General features: G+C 33.3%; 2 protein-coding genes across 3 annotated transcripts in view; both read right to left on the bottom strand.

The window, feature by feature from the left end:
- Positions 1–7840: 7840 nt before the first annotated feature.
- On the bottom strand, positions 7841–13964 carry LOC150096759 (G protein-coupled receptor Mth2-like). Of its 2 annotated transcripts, none has more exons than XM_090408320.1 (2): positions 13799–13964; positions 7841–10581 (listed from the first exon to the last, which is right to left on the bottom strand). In XM_090408320.1, exon 2 carries the CDS (start codon positions 10515–10517, stop codon positions 9291–9293), a length of 1227 nt encoding a protein of 408 aa, XP_090264446.1. In that variant the 5' UTR covers positions 10518–10581; positions 13799–13964; the 3' UTR covers positions 7841–9290. The 2 variants fall into 2 exon arrangements, with proteins under 2 accessions (XP_090264446.1, XP_090264447.1); XM_090408321.1 differs by having other exon boundaries at positions 7841–10577.
- Positions 12011–21401, bottom strand: part of LOC150096758 (uncharacterized) — a 70183-nt gene continuing 60792 nt past the window's right edge. Inside the window, exon 11 of the mRNA XM_090408701.1 lies at positions 12011–12156. Coding sequence (XP_090264827.1) covers positions 12011–12156 — 146 coding nt within the window. The remainder of the gene's footprint in view (positions 12157–21401) is intronic.

Below are 21401 nucleotides of genomic sequence, written 5' to 3'. Positions count from 1 at the left end.
ACGTGAGGAACCTTCATTTGGTCACTTTCGACTAAAAGTGAGTTAGCTGGTCTATACGGAATAAGATTTTTTTCACCAGGAAACTCGAATTTTTTGTCTCCCAGAAGAAGCAAACAGAATTAGAAAAACACAGGACACGCCGAGAGGAATATGGCTAACCACCTTATCCTTAAATAGATATTCCACAGCGAAACAGCGAGTTATCACTTTGTGAAAGAAACAGTAACTGGGAGAATATTACATCGAATGCAACTGTCGCATCTTGTATGTGATTTGGGCTCTTAAAATAACGTGATTCGCCAAGTTACGTCTGCATGCTTTCATGTTCTCTGCATTTGTGCTGCAACTACGAAGTGCGCTGTATCTCTGAAACGCGAGGTTGCGGGTCCATGTTTATTGGAACTCTTCGTTAGTTTTGGGGTGCAGAATATGCCATTAATGTTTATGACAAGGGTTACAATATTAGTGACGTATTAGGAAAAAAAGTGGAGTTGTTGAAAAAAAGTGGAGTTGTTGAAAAAAAGTGGAGTTGTTGAAAAAAAGTGGAGTTGTTGAAAAAAAGTGGAGTTGTTGAGAATTCTCCGGCAACGTTGTGTAACTCTGTCAGAAGAAGGGGGGGGGGGGATCTGCTTACCCTCTACAGCTGCACTAACTATAAAATTTTATTTTAAACGACTATTTTATAACATAAGAACTTCCATTATTAGACCGTGTATTCCCAAAGGGTTTTGCAGGGTACGAAACCATATGTGCTACATAAGCTCCAGTGTGCAGCTTTTGCAACCCCATCATGACTTTATTTAGTGTCTACATGAGCAATCTTGCTGCAAGAATTCATTTGATAGTCAACTATCTCTTCTTTATCTTTGTAAGCATTACGAATCTTTTCAATTTTAATATTGATTGTGTTCGTTTTAATCCTTGTTCTTGAGTAGCAAATGTCTTTCTTGATGGTGATTTGCTGAAGCCATTGCCAAGTTAACCGACTGTTAACTTTCCCTTCAGCATCCTTCAAATATTGACCATGGAGGCTTTAATATTTCGACATCTTTTTCGATATTTCGACATTTTTGTCATTTCTGCTACATATACTGCTTTTTTGAATCTTCAACATTCACTAATTTTTCTTTTTGAGCTTCAACTAGCATCTTTATTATTAAGTAGTGCTTATGGCGATTAATTGTAATTCGAACATAAAACGAACATACAAGAAATGTTCGTTTCATCATAGGAGTATCCTATCTATTATTAAACTTATTATTATTTGGAGAAGCTTTCCAAATGTTAATTTTAAAGAACTTGATGTTTATATTCTTACTACATTCATAAACGTAATTCATATGACTTCCCGTTTCAAAAAAAAAAAAAAAGTTCTTTTAAAATATTTACGTTGGTATAGGAAGCTCATTTCTATTATATTCTCTGTGATTGTAACTCTATAGGTTTTCGTGTCCTTGAATGCGAGAGACACAATTCAGAATCGTAGAGGTATTGCACGATGTTGTAGACCCAGCTTGGAGGTCAGTATAGATCCTGGAAACTCAACCTTTTATAAACCCAGTGAATGGCTTTATTAAAAAGAACTTTCTATTATTCATGTCTTGTAGTAGTGGTTTCTATCCGCTATCTAAATGTAAAAACACTCTTATTTTACTCAGAAATTCTAAAACTATTTTGATTTCGAAATCTGCATTTGAACAATTTCTACCTCATAATGTTTGCGAAAAAGTAATTATTGTAAGTTTTCCATGATTCTAATTGAAAACAGAAATTGTTTAAATCGCAATAATGAAATTGAAAAATTGTAATTGTAAGAAATTGTAAATTGTAATAAATTGTAATATAACTCTTAATAATAGAATATCAGAGTAAAATTACTGCAACTTTCAGTAACTATTGTTTAAACAAAGTAAGACAAAAATGGCACTTTGAATCTAAAAATTAACAAACACCATTTATTTTTAAATATAAATAAACTACAAAACTTAACAAATGACTATATAATATGTTAAGTGTTAAAAACAGAAGATTGGTAAAAAATGATAGCATTTTCAATAATAGAATAAAAGTTATAACTCATTCCATCACACATTTTCCATCTTTCATTATCTGACCTGGAAGTCCACAAGTAAGTGTTCGACACTTCTTAAAGAAAGGGTCATAGACATCTCCTTCCATGCACGAAGACTTTTTTCCCACTTCTTCTCCATCATCTTTATTTACATCCACTAGAACACTGAAGGGCAATACGCCTGGCGATTGAGGAGGAAGTGTGGGCTCGATGCAGGTCAGATTGTCCAGTGGGACACCATTACAAACTGCACAATCGACATTCCGGTAGCGAATATGATCAGAATAAACAACTCCCATGCTTTTGGCACACTTTTTGCTTATAGAAAGATCCGTCCAACCAGAGGGACATTGAGAAATGATGTTTGGCTTACAATACCTAATGCTGTCTTTTATTTTCGATGTGGTATGGATATTTATCGAACAAGAAACAAATTCTGAATTGTTTCCTTTAGACATGCAAATGCCCCAACTATTAATACGGGGGTCGTATAGCAGGTTATTAAAAATTGCGGATTCATTTTGGATCCTCTTTGAACATGAGACTCGTAATTGCCAAAAATGCACTTGATGGTGGTCGAAATTGCAAAGGGAACAAAAATAATTACGATAAGTCATCCCACTTCGAACGTTGGTGACGGGCAGTCCGTCGAATGGGTCGCTTACGGAATGGATTGTCGGCTCCTCGCATTTCTGCTTAACAATCGGATCTTCCGTCCAAGAGTTGCTGCATTTGTCAATGACGTATACACCAAAAGTCGCGTTTACTTCCAGGCAATGAAATCTTTCTGGATTGTAATTGGAACTTCTTAGAAGATGGAATGAGTCCCCGCAGCAGTCGCCATACAAAAGACACAAAGGATCACAAAAGCAGTTCTGCTTTTGTATTTTTCCTTTTTGGCAAGAGAGTCTCAAAGCGCATTTTGAATTATTTTCTATTAATTCGCTGTACGAATCGTTGGAGATTGCCATGACAACGTAGCTGAAGAGAAAACAAACGCATACCGTCTGTAATGTAAGATTGTCTACAACGGATCCCATTGATGAATAATATTTAGATTTGGACGGTAAATAAAATTCTTAGTTCGTAATCTGAAAATAAATAATAAAAATTTATTGAATGAAAGTTCTTAAAAATATATTTGATGAAATAAAAAATGGTGTTTAAATTACATGCAAATGATAGCAAAATTTTGATAATCTAATGTAAAAAATATGTTGTTCAGAAATCGTCAAACCTATTGTTATTTTTTTATCTAGTTAGTAATTTTTATTGATTTTTGAGCACTGTTTAAAAGCAATCTTTCCTTTATTTTAAAATATTTATTCAGTAATTTCTTATTTTAAGCCGATTTTGATTTAACTCCGTGGAGCTTCGTACACCTTTTTCTTTTTTGTATAAGTTTATTACAATAATTCACTTGGAAACTCAGAACTGTCGTTTGGAATTGCGGATCAGACCGGTGATTAATACCCCTGGAGAGTAATAAATGGCAATGCTGTAGCCAATGAAGTTCTAACTGAGGCTCGGATATTGCTGTTACCCTCCTGCCATGATCAGAGCTTTATAGCTCAATAACACCTTATCCCTACCCTGTCCTCTACAGACAACGGAGAATATGAAAAGCATTCTTGCTTCGCCCCTTTAAGCCAATCCTTTTAAGGATTAAACGGTTGTCTTCTAACATTTAAGTATTGAAAGAGGAGTTTCTTGTTACATTTGTTTCTGTAAGAATCAAAATGTTAAGTTTAGGAAGGATAAATTACGTAATTAATTATAATAAAAATTCATGCCTCATTGCTTTTCAACGTTTATTAAATACATTTTAAATATTTGTTGAGAATAACATGACAATCGCACTATGGTATGTAATCGTGTACATTGCAGCCCACACAACGAAGTTATGTAAAATGTTTTCTCTCTCTCTCTCTCTCTGCACTCATTAAAAGATCATCTAAACTTTTGGATTAAACTGAAACCAAAACCGAAACGCTACCCTTTGAAAGCAAAGTTCTTTCAAAGGGTAGCGTTGATACAGAATGATTCATGATCTACATAACCAATACAAAGGTTTGAATTTATATTAGCTGGCGACAAATCTTGTTTATGTATAGTGAGAAAATTTTGCAGTTACAATGCGTTTAAAGTAGGCGTAAAATCCCACGAAAATTAATTTAATTAAGCTAATAACGTTATCAAAGGCGACCTTGTCTTTTTTTATAACAGTGATACGCGGTTTAGGAAACTGTGTTTATCAAGTCTAAAATTTAATTACATTTTAAAATATCAAATTTAAAATTTAATTTTTTTAGTTCCACCAAGAGGATTAAAAAATACTCAAATGGTCGCTTGGAGTGTGTTTCTCTATAAAGAAATGTCCTAGAGGAACGATGGAGATGTGAGAAAACCACTTAATAAAAGATTTCTGCTTCAACCCAAAAGCCATTATACCTCAGTCACATCTTTATTACCAATATATCAAAAAATATTTGTTTTCTGTTTGGTTTTAGAATGATTTAAAAAAATATTTTATATTCAGTTGATTTTTACCATCTCTGATTTTTTTACAATATTCTCTCCTCCATTTGAATTTGTGTAAATATCTACGTTCGAACACTGCATTTATATTGATTAGGCCACAGAGAGAAAAGAAATTCAACAAGTATATACCTTAATTATTAGCTTTGCTCTCTCTCTCTCTCTCTCTCTCTTCAAATTTGTAATCACATTTCTGAATGTCTGGTAACCCTTGCATATTCTACTGTTCAGATTGCCAACAAAGAATAACTTTTTGTTTGTTAGCTGCCTTCTCTAATAGCTCGAAAAATTCTGATTTCAAGTGCAACTGTCTATTGTAAGCCCATAGGCATACGTCTCATCGAATTCCACATTCTAATGTTAGCTTACATCTCTCTATTGAATATCGCACACTATTCACGAAAGTTTATTTTCAATTTTAGTCTTATCGTTTCATTTATATAGTGACTTATTCCTTTTCTTATCGCAAGTGCCCTTAATAAATCATCTTATATTCATTATTTAGCAGGATGCAGTTTTTTTTTTTTTTTATCTGTGTAGCTCAGTATTCCTGATTTGTTCATTTTCAGCATTAAGTGATTTCAGTTTTCGTTCCTTACTACCTAAAACCCTAGAGCCTTCCTTATAATGAATATTTGTTACAATTAGATTTTCTCCACTATTATAAATTCTTATTATAACTTACTACACCGTAAATTAAGCCCTGTATAAGACTTGAACTATTTCTATAGTAATGTTATAATTTTACATTACAAAATTTGTCAATATATTCTTGAACTCGGGGATCATTAAACGAAGGTTACATTTTCAAATAAAATATTTGTCATTTTATTAGGTTATCTTGTTTTTTTTATGATTTCTTTAATTTCTCTTCTTTTTCATGATTAATATTTAATGGCGGTAGGACTATAAACTATTTTTGTTCGAACAAAAAACATTTATATTTATAACGGGAGGAATGTGGGTTTAATACAAGTTTTTTTTAGATAATACAGTTTTTAAGAAAAATTTTCGAAAAATAACGCAACAAATATTTAATTTGTTTATTATTTTTCCCAATTTCTTTTTATTCCTAACATTTAGCATTTTAGCTTGCAGAAATCAATCTGTAATTTAAATAATATTATACAACAATATGGCCTGGAAATATCAACAGAGAAAACTAAAGTCATGGCTTTTCATGGAGATAACCCTGTCGGAAATAAAATAGTAATAGATAATAAAATAATTGAGCAAGTTAATAATTTCAAATACCTAGGCTATTTAAAAATCACTGAACCTTTAAACCTAATTACGTACAGAAACACACAAGACTTAGAGTCTACAAAACAATAGCCATACCTACACTATTATAAGGAAGTCAGATATAAACCTTCTGAGAAAGAGATATACAGAGAATTCAGTAACAGAAATAAAATTCCTTAGAAAAACTAACTCTATTAGATAAAAAAAAAATAGGGAAATAATTAAAAATCTTAAAATTAATTCCATAACAGACTCAGTGATTAAATATAGGAAAAACTGGTTAGACCATATAGCAAGAATGCAGAGAGAAAGACTACCAAAAAAGATCTTAACATATAACCCTAGAGGAAAAAGAAATAGGGGACGACCAAGAAGAAGATGGACTGAGTCCGGAACAGGCCACTTGGCCTAGAACCTGGATAGGAAGAAGAAGACCATTTCAGCTTATTTTATTCCATTTTTAAATTACAATATCTTTAGTTCACACGATATAAATCTTCAAAAGACTGAATTATGTCTTATTATTTATGAAGTTATGTGAAGAATATTTATATTTATGAAGAATATTAATATTTACGAAGAATCTCAGTTATGAAGAAAATGGCGTTTTCCGATTCTTTTTATGAGCATTAAAAAACATCAGAACAACAAGAATGTGAATTTTACTGCTTTAGAAGTATGTTTTAGATTAATACAACGAAAAATAATTGTCCATTAAATTTAAATCCATGCAGAAGAAATACCTTTGCAATTTGAAAGATGGGAAATTGTACTTACCTCAAATAAGCAAAGCCATAAATTCTTCTTGTGTGCTTTAAAGCTTTTGCTTTTATAAGGAGAATGAGGCAGAAGAAATTCTCTCTGAAACATGAACCTGTTTTGCCTGAAGGCTAAAACTGTCAGAATATCCGCTTTCATGCAAACAATATCTTGACAGCTTTCAGAAAGTAACAACGTAAGTTTCCACTATATTATTATTGACGTAATCGAATATTTTGGTTCGCCAAATAATCAACTCTATTACAAGGTCAATTTAATAAAAATCGTTATTTGGAATTAAAATTATACGTACAATAAGAATTACTGATAAATTTCTGTTGATTATAAAACAAAAAAACTAAGGCCCAACAATATGGTTACCATAGCAACAGATAAAATAATATATTTACATACGTTGATTGTTTAAAAGGGAAAACTGTTACAGAGAGGTTTGCCATCACTGTGTCCTAGATTATGGTGATGGTATTGAAATATAATGGTTGTCCTATTTAAAGGGAATGCTAAACTGGTTCTCTCTCTCTTTAACTTGACCTCTTCCTACTGCTCCACCAACGCATACATACGAACAACAGATCTCTTTAATGTTTATATATAATAATTTTTTAAAAATTGTGTTTTTATAAAAACAGGAATAAATCGTTCTTATTATCCCTCGAGATATGAAAGATGCTATTTGTCATCTTATAAAAACATCTTTCTACAATTTTACAAAGCGATACTGTCGCTAATAAAATAACCGGTTTGCGCATGTGTATTTTTTCTTAATATTTATGTTGCAATTATTGACTTTTCCCTAAGACTCCTACAGCGAGTAGACACACGGGTCTTCCAAGAAGAAGGATGGTGGTTATGATAGACAAGTAAGATGTATCAACCACGAAAAAACCAACCGGATATTTTCAACCTCAGTTTCTTGTTTTGTTACGCAATGATTAGAATTTCCATACGATTTATGTATAAATATGAATTCCAGGGAAGGAAGAAAAGATTTTTAAAAAAATACTTTCATTGCATTATTAAGATAAATACTGCAGTTAAGTTTTTACACAAATTCCACTCAAAAAATATACAACACAACTTTTATACATAAAAAAAAATTTATTTATGTAAAAATTCTTATACATATATAATTTATAATTCCAAGAAACATAAATTTTATTATTTGATAAAATGTATTATATTTTATTCAATAATTTGTTTGTGCACTTATAATAACATTTAAAAAATACATATGAACACACTTATGGTATATATTTACAATACATATAGAAAAAAATTTACGGTGTATTTCTTTCAGATGTTTGAAATCAAAGTTAATGTAGCAAAACTTTTATTTAAAAATTATATTTGATATAATTACATTTTTGTTATATAATATTTATTTCTTATCCATGAGTATTAGATTTGGGATCAGCCTTGAATTTGCATGCAATACAACAATGCAATAAAACTCATAACAATTAAATAGTTTTTTCGACTGTCACTAGATGACGAGGTGTTCAATTCAGATAATCAATCGAAAAACCTGATGACAAATTTTTTTCCAGGTTTGTTTTCTTTCTATATATATATATATATATATATATATATATATCGTGTTATAATGTATTAATCATTAATACATTACAACACGAGGTATATTTCACATTTTACATAAATGATCTGAAAACCTCAGCTTGTCAATGAGCATACATTTCATGCATTTGAAATTTTTAGACTAAAGCAACATAAAAACTACTAGTAGGTTCCAATGCAGTCTATTCGACGGAGGATTTCAGATCTCTGTACTAAACTCTCTTTGGAAAAATAAAAACAAATAAAAAATATAAAAATACAGATCATGCAACAATGCAAGGTATTCTTTAAATTGCTTCACATTGCGTAGTTTACACACAACACAAAAGTAAACAATAGAACAGTATGTGTGTGCGTATGGTTATTTTAACAGGTAATGATTATAACCACAGTACATTAGATGCATTGAAATAGCATTCACTTTATACAGATATGTTGTCACCATTTAAGTTTGAGTATCTATATTGAAAATACAAAGAATTAATAGATTTTACTTTTTGTTGAAAATCTACTAGCAAATAGACCGTAGATGCTTATTATTTTGTCCCTAAGAGAAACGAAAATTAAGTTAATATAGCCTTTTCTAAGATGAATATGCTGCACATTCATTTTTTTTTCTTATTACAAAAGTACTGCCTGTTTATCCAATCATGTTTATAAGAACACGTCATATAGTATACTTTAATATTGATTTTTATCTTATCAGTTTATTTATTTATTTATTATTATTTTATTTTTCTTCGTCTTTAATAGGATGGGATTACAAATTTCAGGGGTGAAAAGGTGAGAAATTCAGGCTATTGAGCTTGTTATAATTCTTAATATATGATAGATCCTTCCACAGATTTAACGCCTTCTTGGCAAAATAGTCAAAGACCCGAATAAGAATGATAGCATAGTCATAACAATCTTCTGCTTCGCCCTTTTTTTACCAAATGTTAAAAATGTGCACAGTGACTCTTCGCATACCACTGATTTGTGCAGAAGGCAGAGACGTCCCAATCGGAAGTGACGTCACTACATGTCTGTGTTACTAGAAGCACACTGGAAAGTCTCTTTTTTTTTTTTTTTTTTTTTTTTTTTATGCCACAGTAGTCACTTGGGAATCCATATGGCTAGATGACGATGTAAATGGATATTTTCGTTTGATTTTATGTAAAAAAAAGTTCCTAACTTTGGCTGTGCACGAAAATCCGATGAAAATAAACACTCCTTGTAAAGTATTCAATATCGTGAAAATATACGATATAACTATGTTCCCTGTTAAACCATGGATTAAGCCAATCAGCCACGTTAGTCCCATAATGCAAGCCAACTTTAAAAACATAAAAAAACGACGCTTCAGAACCGTAGTCTGATCTAGGCTTGTTTTCATGGATGAACTAATGATAATGTAGGCACAGCCTGAAAAGAAGGCGATATTAAGAATCATAATGACAATTAAAGGTGCTGCAAAATACACCAGCAAAGCATTTCGGTACTGAAACCAGCAGTGCTCCCCAAATATTGGACGATATCTTTCGGGCACATTGTCCATGGTATTGACTATTAAAGCACTACAGATGAACACTAATGGCGTTCCAAAGGAGTACGCACAATATCCAATTAATCTCTTGATCTGTAATTTATTTGGTGAAATTCTTAAATGTACCGTAGCTAATCTTAAAGATCTTAAGACATCGTAAGCGATTGTATTCATCCAAAAGAAACAACTCAAGAAAAAGTACATTATTACATAGCCAAACCACGTGCACGCAAACGTATCCTTTACTGCAGGGAGAATGAGAAAGCCTATATAAGCAATCGCTAAAGAACCGCTAAGAAATGCCAGGCAACATCCGGGTAGATTTCTCACCTCGCTAACGATGGCAAATATGATTAAATGCAATATCAGAAATATTATTGACAAGATTAAGCCTATCAGAGTGATGTACGCATGATCATCGGTATATTTGTCTTCCTTTTTGGAAGGAAAACATATAATAAGATTTTTCCTATCGTTGATGTAAAAGTCACCTGGATCATATACACGTGTGTAATTAGGAACGAGTACGCTTCTGTTTTCTAAAACAACATATTCCTCTTGACCAAGCTCCGCATGCCGGCAACTCATCAATTCTTCACTAAATGGAACTGACTCCTCAGTAGATGTAGTGTTTGCAACTGCAGATGCTTCAGATGATTCTTCGAATTGCTCGTCAGTATGAAGTACAGTTGGAGTGATTGCTTCATTCTTGGACAATGCACATACAGCGATTAGAAAGATCATTATTACAAAACACTTTCTGAAGTCGACTAATCCGCCCATTTTTCTGTCAATTCCTACGACAAATCAATGAGTTCTTGGAATGTTTAAGCAATCAACGATCTATCTGAAACAAATAAAGCATATATTAGTAGATCCTGATTATTTATGCCTATTTTTAATGTAATTCACTTTAAAAAGGCAAATAAATCACATTTATTTATCAGTTCTTTTTTTAACTTAATTGTATTTGATGAGTAAGTCTTTTAATCAGTAAAAACACACTTTAAATTCTGAAAGGTGCAAATGGCACACACGTATAACTCCATATCCATTGAGAATACCTGCATAAGAATCGTGAAGCACTCAAAAGGAACATCCCAATCTGCGTTAAAAGGAAAATATTCCACAGTTGTATACTTCCAGTCATGACATATTGAAGTTACACGTGGAATAAAAAAATTAACCAGCAATTTGATAATTAGCAAGAGGAAAATAGAAAGGCATTTTTTCGGTATTACAATTCTAGATAGAAAGCACAATATTTGAGACAGAGCGCAGATCACAGCGAAACACATTGTGACAGGTATTAAAAGATCGAAACGGCAGTTGCCAGGTCATACTACAAGAAATAAGTTCCAAAACGACATCCAGAGATGGAAAGAGAACAGTGGGAGGATAAAATTGGAGAGATTACTCGAATTTGGTGGTAGAAAGAAGCTCAAGATAGGAATGGATGGACTTTGGGGGAGGCCTTCATCTGGCAGTGGACAGCAAATGGCTGATGATGATGATGATGATGATCTGAGAACTATAACAGATAACAAAGAACATTCTCCCATTTGAATTAATATAATGGAAATCTTTGAAAAAGTGATGAGAGATTAAGTGCCACCCTAAATGCGAGAACAGTAATTGGGATACACATAGTGATAGCAGCGGTACAGGTTGAGAACACCCATTTTTGGAGGCTATAATTGTGATGTTTTGGAAGTGACGGAAGATCTTTCTTACGAGAAACTATGGAAACGATTTTAGTGCGAAAAAGGCATGCACAGGGCGAAGTACATGGATAAAGGGACGTCACCAGCATTGATGGTGAGATCCGAAGAGAGGAAACTATGCACCATTATTACAATTAATTAATGACGAAGGAGAAATTTGATTTAGCAAAACCATAAGATGGTACGTTGGAATAGAAGTTCTGAACCAGGTTAAATGCCTCGAAAATGTCTGGGTATATGAACATAGCGGTTTTTATTTATTTTGTTATTTGCATATTTTATTCAAATTCATCCCAACTCATCTTATTAATTTCTCTTTAACTGTTCATATTTTCTAACGTAGTGTTATCGAACATACAAAGCCAAATAAAATTACAGCAGGACTCAATTTTCGACTGCAGTAGACTTCTGCAGTGCTAATCCACACTTTATGATGGCACTGCTTGAATAATCAAACATTATTACGAAGTTCTCTTCCTCCCTCTTATTTAACAACTGATAACATATCTGAAAATATATGATTTAATAGCAATAATACACTTTACGGACAGATTATATTATTGTAATACTGAACGGACCAGCATTAAACCCCCTAACACATTTCAATGCTGGTTTACGCAAATACCAACCAACATCGTTTGTGTCCAGAAAGCCTACAGACTTTGCGGCTAGTGTACCGTAATTTTTTACACTGTTTTCTAAAAAGTGGTAAAAAAAATAAAGAAAGAAAGAAAGAATAATCCTGTTAGTGGATAATAATAAAATTAATCCAAACCTTTAAGAAGACTTGATGAAGGACAAAAGACACCATCGAAAGATCACTCCTTATTATACTTCTCAAATGCCAGTTATGAATCTACACCATACACGTTGTTCCAAACATTTTGTGCGCGTTCGACCATTTCACAAGAGAACGAATGATAATAATAATCAAACCTCATTCTTTCGTACTTTCACAAGTTAATTGTTGTTCTAGCATATTTACTTTCTACATTATCATTATATCGAAAACCTGTTCAAATGAGTTATGGGAATGTACGCTACTTTCTTTTTCATGGCATTTTAATTGCTAAAAACATTAATAATTACCCGGAAATTAGTACACCTACATTTTTTCGCAATTTAATGTATGTTGCGAAAAAGTGTTGAGTGCGCATGTTTCTCATTCTGTTCATGGCAACACTGAACAATCGCCTTGTTTTTAGAAATGTGGTCTTCTATTTCAAGTACTCAAACCACTTGGAATAACGAATCCATAATAGCTATAAAAACGGGTTAAAAATAAATGGAAACATTCCGTTGCTTTTAACTATTTTGATTTAATAAAAAAGGAAAGAGAGTAACACGTGTTGTATGGAATATTTCAAAATTCATCCGATATTTTTTTTAGTAAGCGGGTAAGTACGTCTCAATTCTACCCTTAATATATTTTTAAAAATTAATTGAATTAAGAATCAATCATTCCGATTTTTTCATCAACTGTGGGTTTAAATCCCGCTTGGAAGAAGTTGATAGTTATGATTGATGATTTGTAACAGCGGATGTGAAAATACTTCAGTAATGGAGGCCGAAATAGAAAAAATATATTTTGATTTATATTTTCTATAGATCAGATTTTATGGTTTCATTTCTGATTAATTTCCTATTAATCTTCTAGCATGCATCGTTGCTTAGAAATACTGCGTTGTTGCAGATTATAACATGCTTTATTTCTGAACAATAGTTATGTTTGCTGTAACAATCGACTTCATGGATCACGAGATTTCCTTTGAATGTATTGTTAAATGTGTGCGCGTGCAAGCTTCTGCAATTGTTGCAAGTTTAAATTCCAATAATAAAAATAAACACAGAATGAACTGTAGTATAAGGCATTTAGCCGATGATTCACAATAACAACATTGCAGTTCCGAGCATGAATCATACACTTAACCTTTGACATTGTATTATTTCCACTACAATAAATACTTTTTCTCCTTCCAGTACGTATACAGCGAAGGTGTTTAAGAATTTTCAGAAATGCAACCGTAATTTTAAACAAAAAAAAAAAAAGTTTTTAATATGCAATCATTTCCTTCAAAATGGTTAAAATTTTTCGCTAGTGCGATTTTATAAATGCATAAAAAAATTAATAAAAAATAATTATGTACATAAAACAATATTACAGAAAGTAGATAGCCATAATATAACAAGAACTATAGTAAAGAAATTATAAAGAATGAAGACAAAAGACGTCTTGAGTGTTTCAAAAAAAAAAAAAATAGGTAGCGAAGCTTATCGCTATTTGCTCGCGTAGTCACGTGATTAGTTCAAGGGCATGTCTTAGTTGTTTGTGGAACTTACCTTGCTCTGTAGAGTCAACAACTTGTAGCGTCCTCGCTTGTATGTCGTCCGAGTCCGACTCAATCCTAGCGATGTTATTCACTCAACTTTTACCAACCCAAATAGCGTCAACTAACAAAACTTGCGTTTTTAATTTAGCATCCCGGGGATTTCGAAACCCTGTAACCTTTTTTTCTTCCGTTTCTGCACTGGAAGTTTCCTGTAAAATCCCGTACACAACTAGGGATAGCTACCAAACCTAAACGCGAGGATGACAAGACCTCAGGACAGGTGACGTCACAACAGAAAAGCAAAGTCATTGGCTGAACGTGCTCTGTATACGCAGAAGTTTTCAATGTCGTTTTCCTTTTCGTCATCAAGCGACCCCCTTTCTGAGTATTGCTGCAGGCAGTTGGACGGAAATGTAGTGGTTATCACCGGCAGTTAAGTGACAACCGATCAAAAATAACATGATCTTAAGCCGAAGTGCGATAATGAACAGACAAGAATGCATGCTATCAATTATTATCCATAGAAATTTATTTCCTTTACAAAAGATAATTGAAGAAATGAACACGAACAGTTTTTCAACAATCTATTAACTACCAGGATTTTCAACAGTTGGTAACAATGGCACAGGCAACAATTACCAGTAATATGCAGTTTCAACAAGTAATCTGAAAAAGTCATTGTTAATTGTTTACCATTGTCGCTCCACCCATTGTGACGCATTTTTGAAGATACATTATGAGTTATGTAATGCAATACCATTAGAAATAGTTTTAATATTCTACAGTTGAAACCCTTACCTTTGATGATTTTGAGGGAAATATCAAAATATTATTTAACTAAAATTAGAATGAAAAGCATCCGTTTATTCTTTTAATTAATCAATTTGATTTCTTTCTTTATTTTTTCATTTAATGAATACGATTTGGCATTCGCTGAATTAAAAGTGTATAATGAAATATAAATTTAAAAAGGTGATAAAATCATATTTTTATCTCTTTTTTTTATCTGAATGTCTCTCATTTCCCAAACAAAAACAATAAGATGAATATTAATTTAGGAAATAAGGAACATAGTTTTTTATTTTTATTTATTTATTTTTTTAATTAGCAATTCTTTTAAGTATAGTTTCTGGGAAAATTCCCATGTTACTCCTCTTAAACACTATTAATATAATTACGGCTATTATAGCCTATTTTTGTTTAGGAATGTCCCTTATTTTAATACATTGGCTAACATTACTCAAAAAAAAGGAGTGTATATATATATATATATATATATATATATATATATATATTTTTTTTTTTTTTTTTTTTTTTTAGGGCATTATGGGTGAGTATAGAAGACAATATGGCAGAATAAAAGAGGTGGAAAAAATTTTGTACATACCTTGTTTTTTGGTTCTATGATGCCTTCCAATTCCAAGATCTTGCTGAAGGTTGTTTATAAACGTGGGGGGAAGAGACAGGGGGGGAAAAACGTGGGGGTGCGTTTTGACGCGGGAAATAAGATTGGAAACCCGGGTTACTATTAATAATATATATATAAATATATATATATATATTATTTTGTTTAGGGCCGCATTTTTTGTGGGGGGAGGGGGGAAACGAAGGGGAAGAATATCCAGTTTATATATATATATACAGGGTGTTCGGGATAAATTTGACATATTTATAATTAATTATATTTTTCCGTAAGTTACATGTATTAACACACACTTCTCTTCATTTAAAAGTTTGAACCCTTCTTCATTCATATACAAGATGTCAGAAAGGATGGATAGCTGGAACCCACCTGAATCATAGAAGAGAATAACTTGTATCATGATGATTCGTGCCCGCCATCAAAATAAGGATATTACGACTGCTGCCCAATGCTCCCTGAATACAGTAAAAACAATCAGGCATGAACTAGAGACTTGCAATGGTGACTACGAGGATGTAGCAAGAAGAAAGATCCCTAGCAGACGATCTGATTGCGTTCGTACAGCAGAATTCCTCGCAAATCTGCAGGAACAGGTGTTGAAGAACCCTGGCATTGGAATTCGGGCTTTGTTCGTGGAGTTGCTAACTGTAGTCAAGCCCTGGATAACAAGGGTAGCCAATGGTAGGCCGTATGTATGGCAGCAGGATTCGGCCCCTTGCCACACCTCTGGGAAAAGTCAAAAATGGTTGTCTGAAAATTTCTACGACTTCACCAGTCCAAATGTTTGGCCTCCAAACTCCCCAGACCTTAACCCCATGGATTATTTTGTATGGGGCGCAGTTGAAAAAGACACCAATCGCACTTCCAGTAATACAAAAGCCCAGTTAATGGATAAAATTAAAACAGTTTTTGCGGCCCTTCCCAGGGAGACTGTAGCATCAGCTTGTTCGAGGTTCCGAAGCAGAATTGAAGCTGTGATCGATGCTAATGGTGGTTATTTTGAGTAAATCTTGTTGATAGTATTGTAATTAACTCTGCCTGTAATGTTTTTTTGTCAATTCATTAAATTTAATAGATACAAAGAAGATTTTCTTTTTCCTTACGAAACTGTCAAATTTATCCCGAACACCCTGTATATATATATACTCACCCATAATGCCCTAAAAAAAAAAAAATATATATATATACCCTTTTTTTGAGTAATGTTAGCCAATGTATTAAAATAAGGGACATTCCTAAACAAAAACAGGCTATAATAGTCGTAATTATATTAATAGCAATTCATTTGCAATCTAAAATTGGGTTGCGAAGTACTTCGGCAAGTTTTCACGGTGGGCGAAAAACCGTGATGTCCATATAAATGGTTCCCCTTTTATAATCTACACGCGTGTGTATACAAGTAACGGTTATCTTTAATGACAGCAATTAATAAGCTGCTATTCTGACTCAATAACTACTTCGTTACGTTCAATTTCCAGTTTATCCCACAAATGCTCTATAGGATTAAGCCCTGGGCTCTATGCTCGAGATTGTTACACACACATACACATGCAGATAAAGAGCATATTCCGTACCTAAAATTTGTCACTTGGAGGAATTTTTGAATGAGTCATCGAATGGAAATTGGGTCACATCGGATGTGTTATGTGTCCCTTCTTTGTGGCGAATAAAGGCTTGTGGACTTTAGTTTTTCTGTGAAAATTCATAGCTTGCAGCTCTGTGAATCTAGGAAATTGTTATGGGATTAATAACGGCTGCTCATCTCAAAAAAAAATAATAAATAAATAAATAAAAGGGCTGAAAGAAAGTGCTTCTATTGAATCAGTATTTTAGGCCTGCCTGCTCACGCATCTTAGACTCAATACCATTCTTCAAACCGTTTCTAATTGTGAACAGGGTTGTTTCATTACTGTGCAGTGTCCAATAGCATGTGGAGAGATTATATCCAAATGTACATTCATGATTACTCACCTAACTTCTATTAGTAAACGAAGTATTACTAATAGAAGTTTATATTATTGAAGGCATTAGTGCCTTCAATAATATGATTAACATATGACTGAAATTACTTTGAATAGATTCTCCTTTATAGACAACAGATTTGAATTTTGGTGGTGGATGGCGTACCTACTTTCCATCTAGTAGGACGGACTGTGGATTCAAATCCCGCCGAGGGGAATGAATATTTGAGAATGTGAGGCCACCCCGTTGATTAATGTAGGCCTGAAATGACTTGACTGTCTGTCTCCTCTCTCTCTCTCTCTCTCTCTCTCTTTCCCTTTTCATTTCAATAATCAGATTATTTTAATGATTAATTTAATGATAATTGTCAGATATCTAAAAAAAAACAGTCTATGCCATGCATGCATGCAGCATTAAAAGATAATGCTATTTAAATTATCAACTTAATGATATCTGAAACATTAAAGGCTGCTTTAATGACCAGAACATTAAGGCTGCCAGATGTCTAGACAGATTAGCTTACATAAAAATAAGTCGTTGTTATTATTTATTTATTCGTTTTGCATCGAAGTTTCGAAATGGTGCAAAACTCTGTTTTCTCTTGTAGCTTGTAAAACTTCAATTAACAAAATTATTACGAACGCTCTTTATGACAAGTATGATATCTTGAAAATATATACTGACAGGTGGAGCTACTGTATTTATACGTTAGATATACTTGTTTTGTTTTCTGTCGTTTCTTTTATCATGTAATATGTAATATGTTTTCATTTATGGCTGGCAAACGCATATCAGTTATGTATTAGATTTATTATCAGATAACAAAAGCACGAATAATCTCGTTACCAATGCCAAGCTAAGAATCATTCGTAATCTTAACTATCTTTCATCGAAAACTGGTTTTGAAAATGACAAAAACCAAGAAAAGCATTGTCCTTAAATATTCAGTGTTTCATTGTAATTTTCCATTTGCACAAAAACATCGTTCTACTGTTGTATTTTTTAATTGTTGCATAAATTCTTCCATTAATAATACAAGTTAATATCTGCTGTTCCAAACTTGCTTCTTAATTAATAAACCATCAACAGTATGGCTTTTCATTGGACTCGCTGAGCTGGGGATATCCATACTGTATCACTCACCTTTGGAGAAAGATCATGGAAAAGTCGGTAGAATCAAGAATAGTTGCTTTTCATATCTATAATGCATTTCATTGGGTCTAATAGAAAAATTAAACTCGTTCCCAGCGTATACTGTGTCTTCTGTCGCAGCATAAAGGAAAATTTTGAATTCTTTATGGGCATTCTAAAAATATTATATTCGCTGATGAATAACAATTTGTGGAGGATTTTTTTTCATCAGCAACCCAACCATGACAGTTACATGTCATTGTTGGTGTCTCCATATACAGCGCCATTTTCAGAGACGAGAGCGACCTCTAATTGTACATCTCGGAAACATCAGTTCAAGGAGCCTGAAATTCTAATGAATGAAAAAAAACTTTTAAATCGCGTTAATGAACGTGAATGTTTCATTTAAAAAAGGGACTAAATAGAAGGAAATACTTTTGAGTACGCCGTTTTTAGTCGTTACATATGTTAATGAGGAAACAGGAAGTTCCGGTGAAATGACTGTAAAAGGAAGTGAATTTCATTTCTGTTGACACCTGGATATTTGGAAAATGGGTGTTGAAACTTTCAGTTGTATTTTTTTTTTTTCTAAGAGCAAGACAGGTTTCTACCACGCTCCTGTTAGTGAATAGAGTGTACATGCACTGTGAAGTGGGAAACTCTTAAGTATTAAGTACTGCACATATGGAGAACAACACAATCTGCCTTCAGTAGCCTTGCCGTTAAGTTGATCGAATACTCGAGATGAGTCAGTCTGTGGAAATTCACGTTCTGCAAGGTAAAATATTACAGATAAATCCACAGACTGACTGTATGATGGTGTATTGGGATAAAACCTAATAGCAACGCTAAAGAGGGTGGATGGAAGTGGTGTTGAAACGATTTTAGTTTGGTCAGAACTTCAGTTGATGTTTCTCTTACTTCAAGTGGAAGAAATAAAGGGAATTGTGAAAGATGAGGGCGACAGGCATCACTGGTCTTTTCCTTCTTCTTCTTCTTTTAAGTCTGAAGTTGCTTCAGATCTCCTAAAAATTCTGATGTTAAGTTATGATGATGAGGATGACGAATTAATCCCTTCATCCTCTTCCTGAATGGGTCGATTCTCCTGATTAGGGATCACGCTGAATTAATGCATCCCCGAGACTCCAATCCTCTGCTGCATCCCACATGAGGAAGTATTTATGCCTGTAGAGTTGTGTGTTCAGAGGCAGGTTTGCCTGTTTTCATGGATGAAAAACCCGAGTCTGCAGGAGAAAAAACCACCATCACCTCCGGTCTCATACTGAGACAGTGTTTTTCCATTATTTGATTGAAAATGATTAAGGATTCATCGTGTCACAGACTGGATTCGAACCCTGTATTTCCAATCAAAGTGCTCTCGTCTATAGCAACTAAGCTACAGAGGCATCTATATCTTAAATTTAACTAAAATCTTTAGATACTAAATCCACTAGTGAAAAAAAATTTCCTTCATCTTCAACCTATCTAGTGAAACAACAGTCACTGGGTATAACGTTTTGATATTCTTCTACTGATTAGACTCCATAACTAGCAAACTAATCGCAAAAATAATTCTTTTAGCAACAAAATATCTCGAAAATAAATAAAGTTTTTTATTCATATAAAAAATGTAATCAGTAGCAGATTCTTTTTTAATTTTTTCATAACACTTATCGCGAGACAAGAAAGCGGATGTTTGATATGTTAACCAAATGGACGGTGCTTGGCAAAAGATTGATAACGAAAGGCCTGCGATAAAGAACGCAGCGAAAGGAAGGAAGTGGTTTGGAGGAAGGATTTAATTCCAGTACTTTCCTTAGCGTGAAATAGATGACCTCTTTTGTAACCTTCGCACGTGCATTGGATGATCCGAAGATATTATTTTTCGCTCTTTTTTTTTACCACTATAAGATATTTGTTGTTCATTAAAATGAAATGGAAATAAGTTTCTTTAAGCGATCCTAAGCTCCAGCCTACTTTTTATTTTTATTTAGAATTAGTATACATATTTCGGAAATATCTATAGAAGTGTCACTGCAGACAATCCACAATAACCTTGCCATCATCACATTATATGAGCTATTAACAGAATACATCGTTGTCCTTTCATCATTCATGTCACGTGATCTCTTCGTCATATGTTATGCAACCCACTCAAATTCTGCACAATCATATCCCACCTTGCTTTCCTCACGACTAAAAGATGACGAATGCCTATCACCAAATCAGGATATTAATTACAATAACCCCGAGTTTAAACACAGCGACTTTAGTGGGAGTTTCTCCTCGCCAAAACTCAGAAGTTTACACTCTATAAAAAAAGTAAATAGATTGAAGAACCTAACTGAGTAGAATAGATGGTTATACTAACCTGGGAACGTTCGTTGATTTGGCTTATATTTACAAACGGAAAAAAAATCCCCAAATTAACAGTTGACGTTGTTTCAGTCATACACAGTCTAGTATTGTGACTACCATCTTGAGAGTTCGTAGTCCAACCCAATCCTGCACCAGAACTGCTTTAAATCAGCATAACATAAGATTCTACAAGAGGAGAATGCTGCACAAGGATATGCCATACTACGTCGTCAGGATTATTTCCCTTTGATATGCGACTGTTCAGAGCAGAGAATTCAAACACCGGATCGATCTCTCGATTCATGTAATCTCAAAGATGGTCCATGGGATTTAAAGCCGGAGAATTTGACATCCATAGTAATACCTGGAAAATGCTCTCGTGTTTGGTGAACCATTCTGGAATAATGGTTCACCAAATGTACTGTTTATGAAGTCTCAAATTATTTCCTATTTTGATCACAACTTCTAATGAATACTACATCACACGCACTTCAAGGATCGTGGATACTGGGTTTCACCATGATGTGAGTGCCGCCTGGTGGAATTCGTTAGCCCCTTGTGAATTAACAGCTATGGTCATACTATTTTGACAGGAATGTGTGTACAAATGTTGGGAGAGAAAGAAAAGTAGCAGAAGGTCTCAGCCTTTTCTCTGGGCCAAAATGACTCAGAAATAAAGTTGACCTGCATTTGATCATCTCAAAGATGGGTTTGGATTTATTGCTGATTTTTCTTGGTT

The sequence above is a fragment of the Typopeltis vanoorti genome, chromosome 18 (assembly GCF_054136105.1).
Source record: "Typopeltis vanoorti isolate ZY-2024b chromosome 18, IOZ_Tvanoo_1.0, whole genome shotgun sequence".
NCBI classification, from domain to species: Eukaryota; Metazoa; Arthropoda; class Arachnida; order Uropygi; family Thelyphonidae; genus Typopeltis; species Typopeltis vanoorti.
Note: the sequence above shows the minus strand (reverse complement) of the source record. Positions and strands in the feature narration are given on the sequence as shown.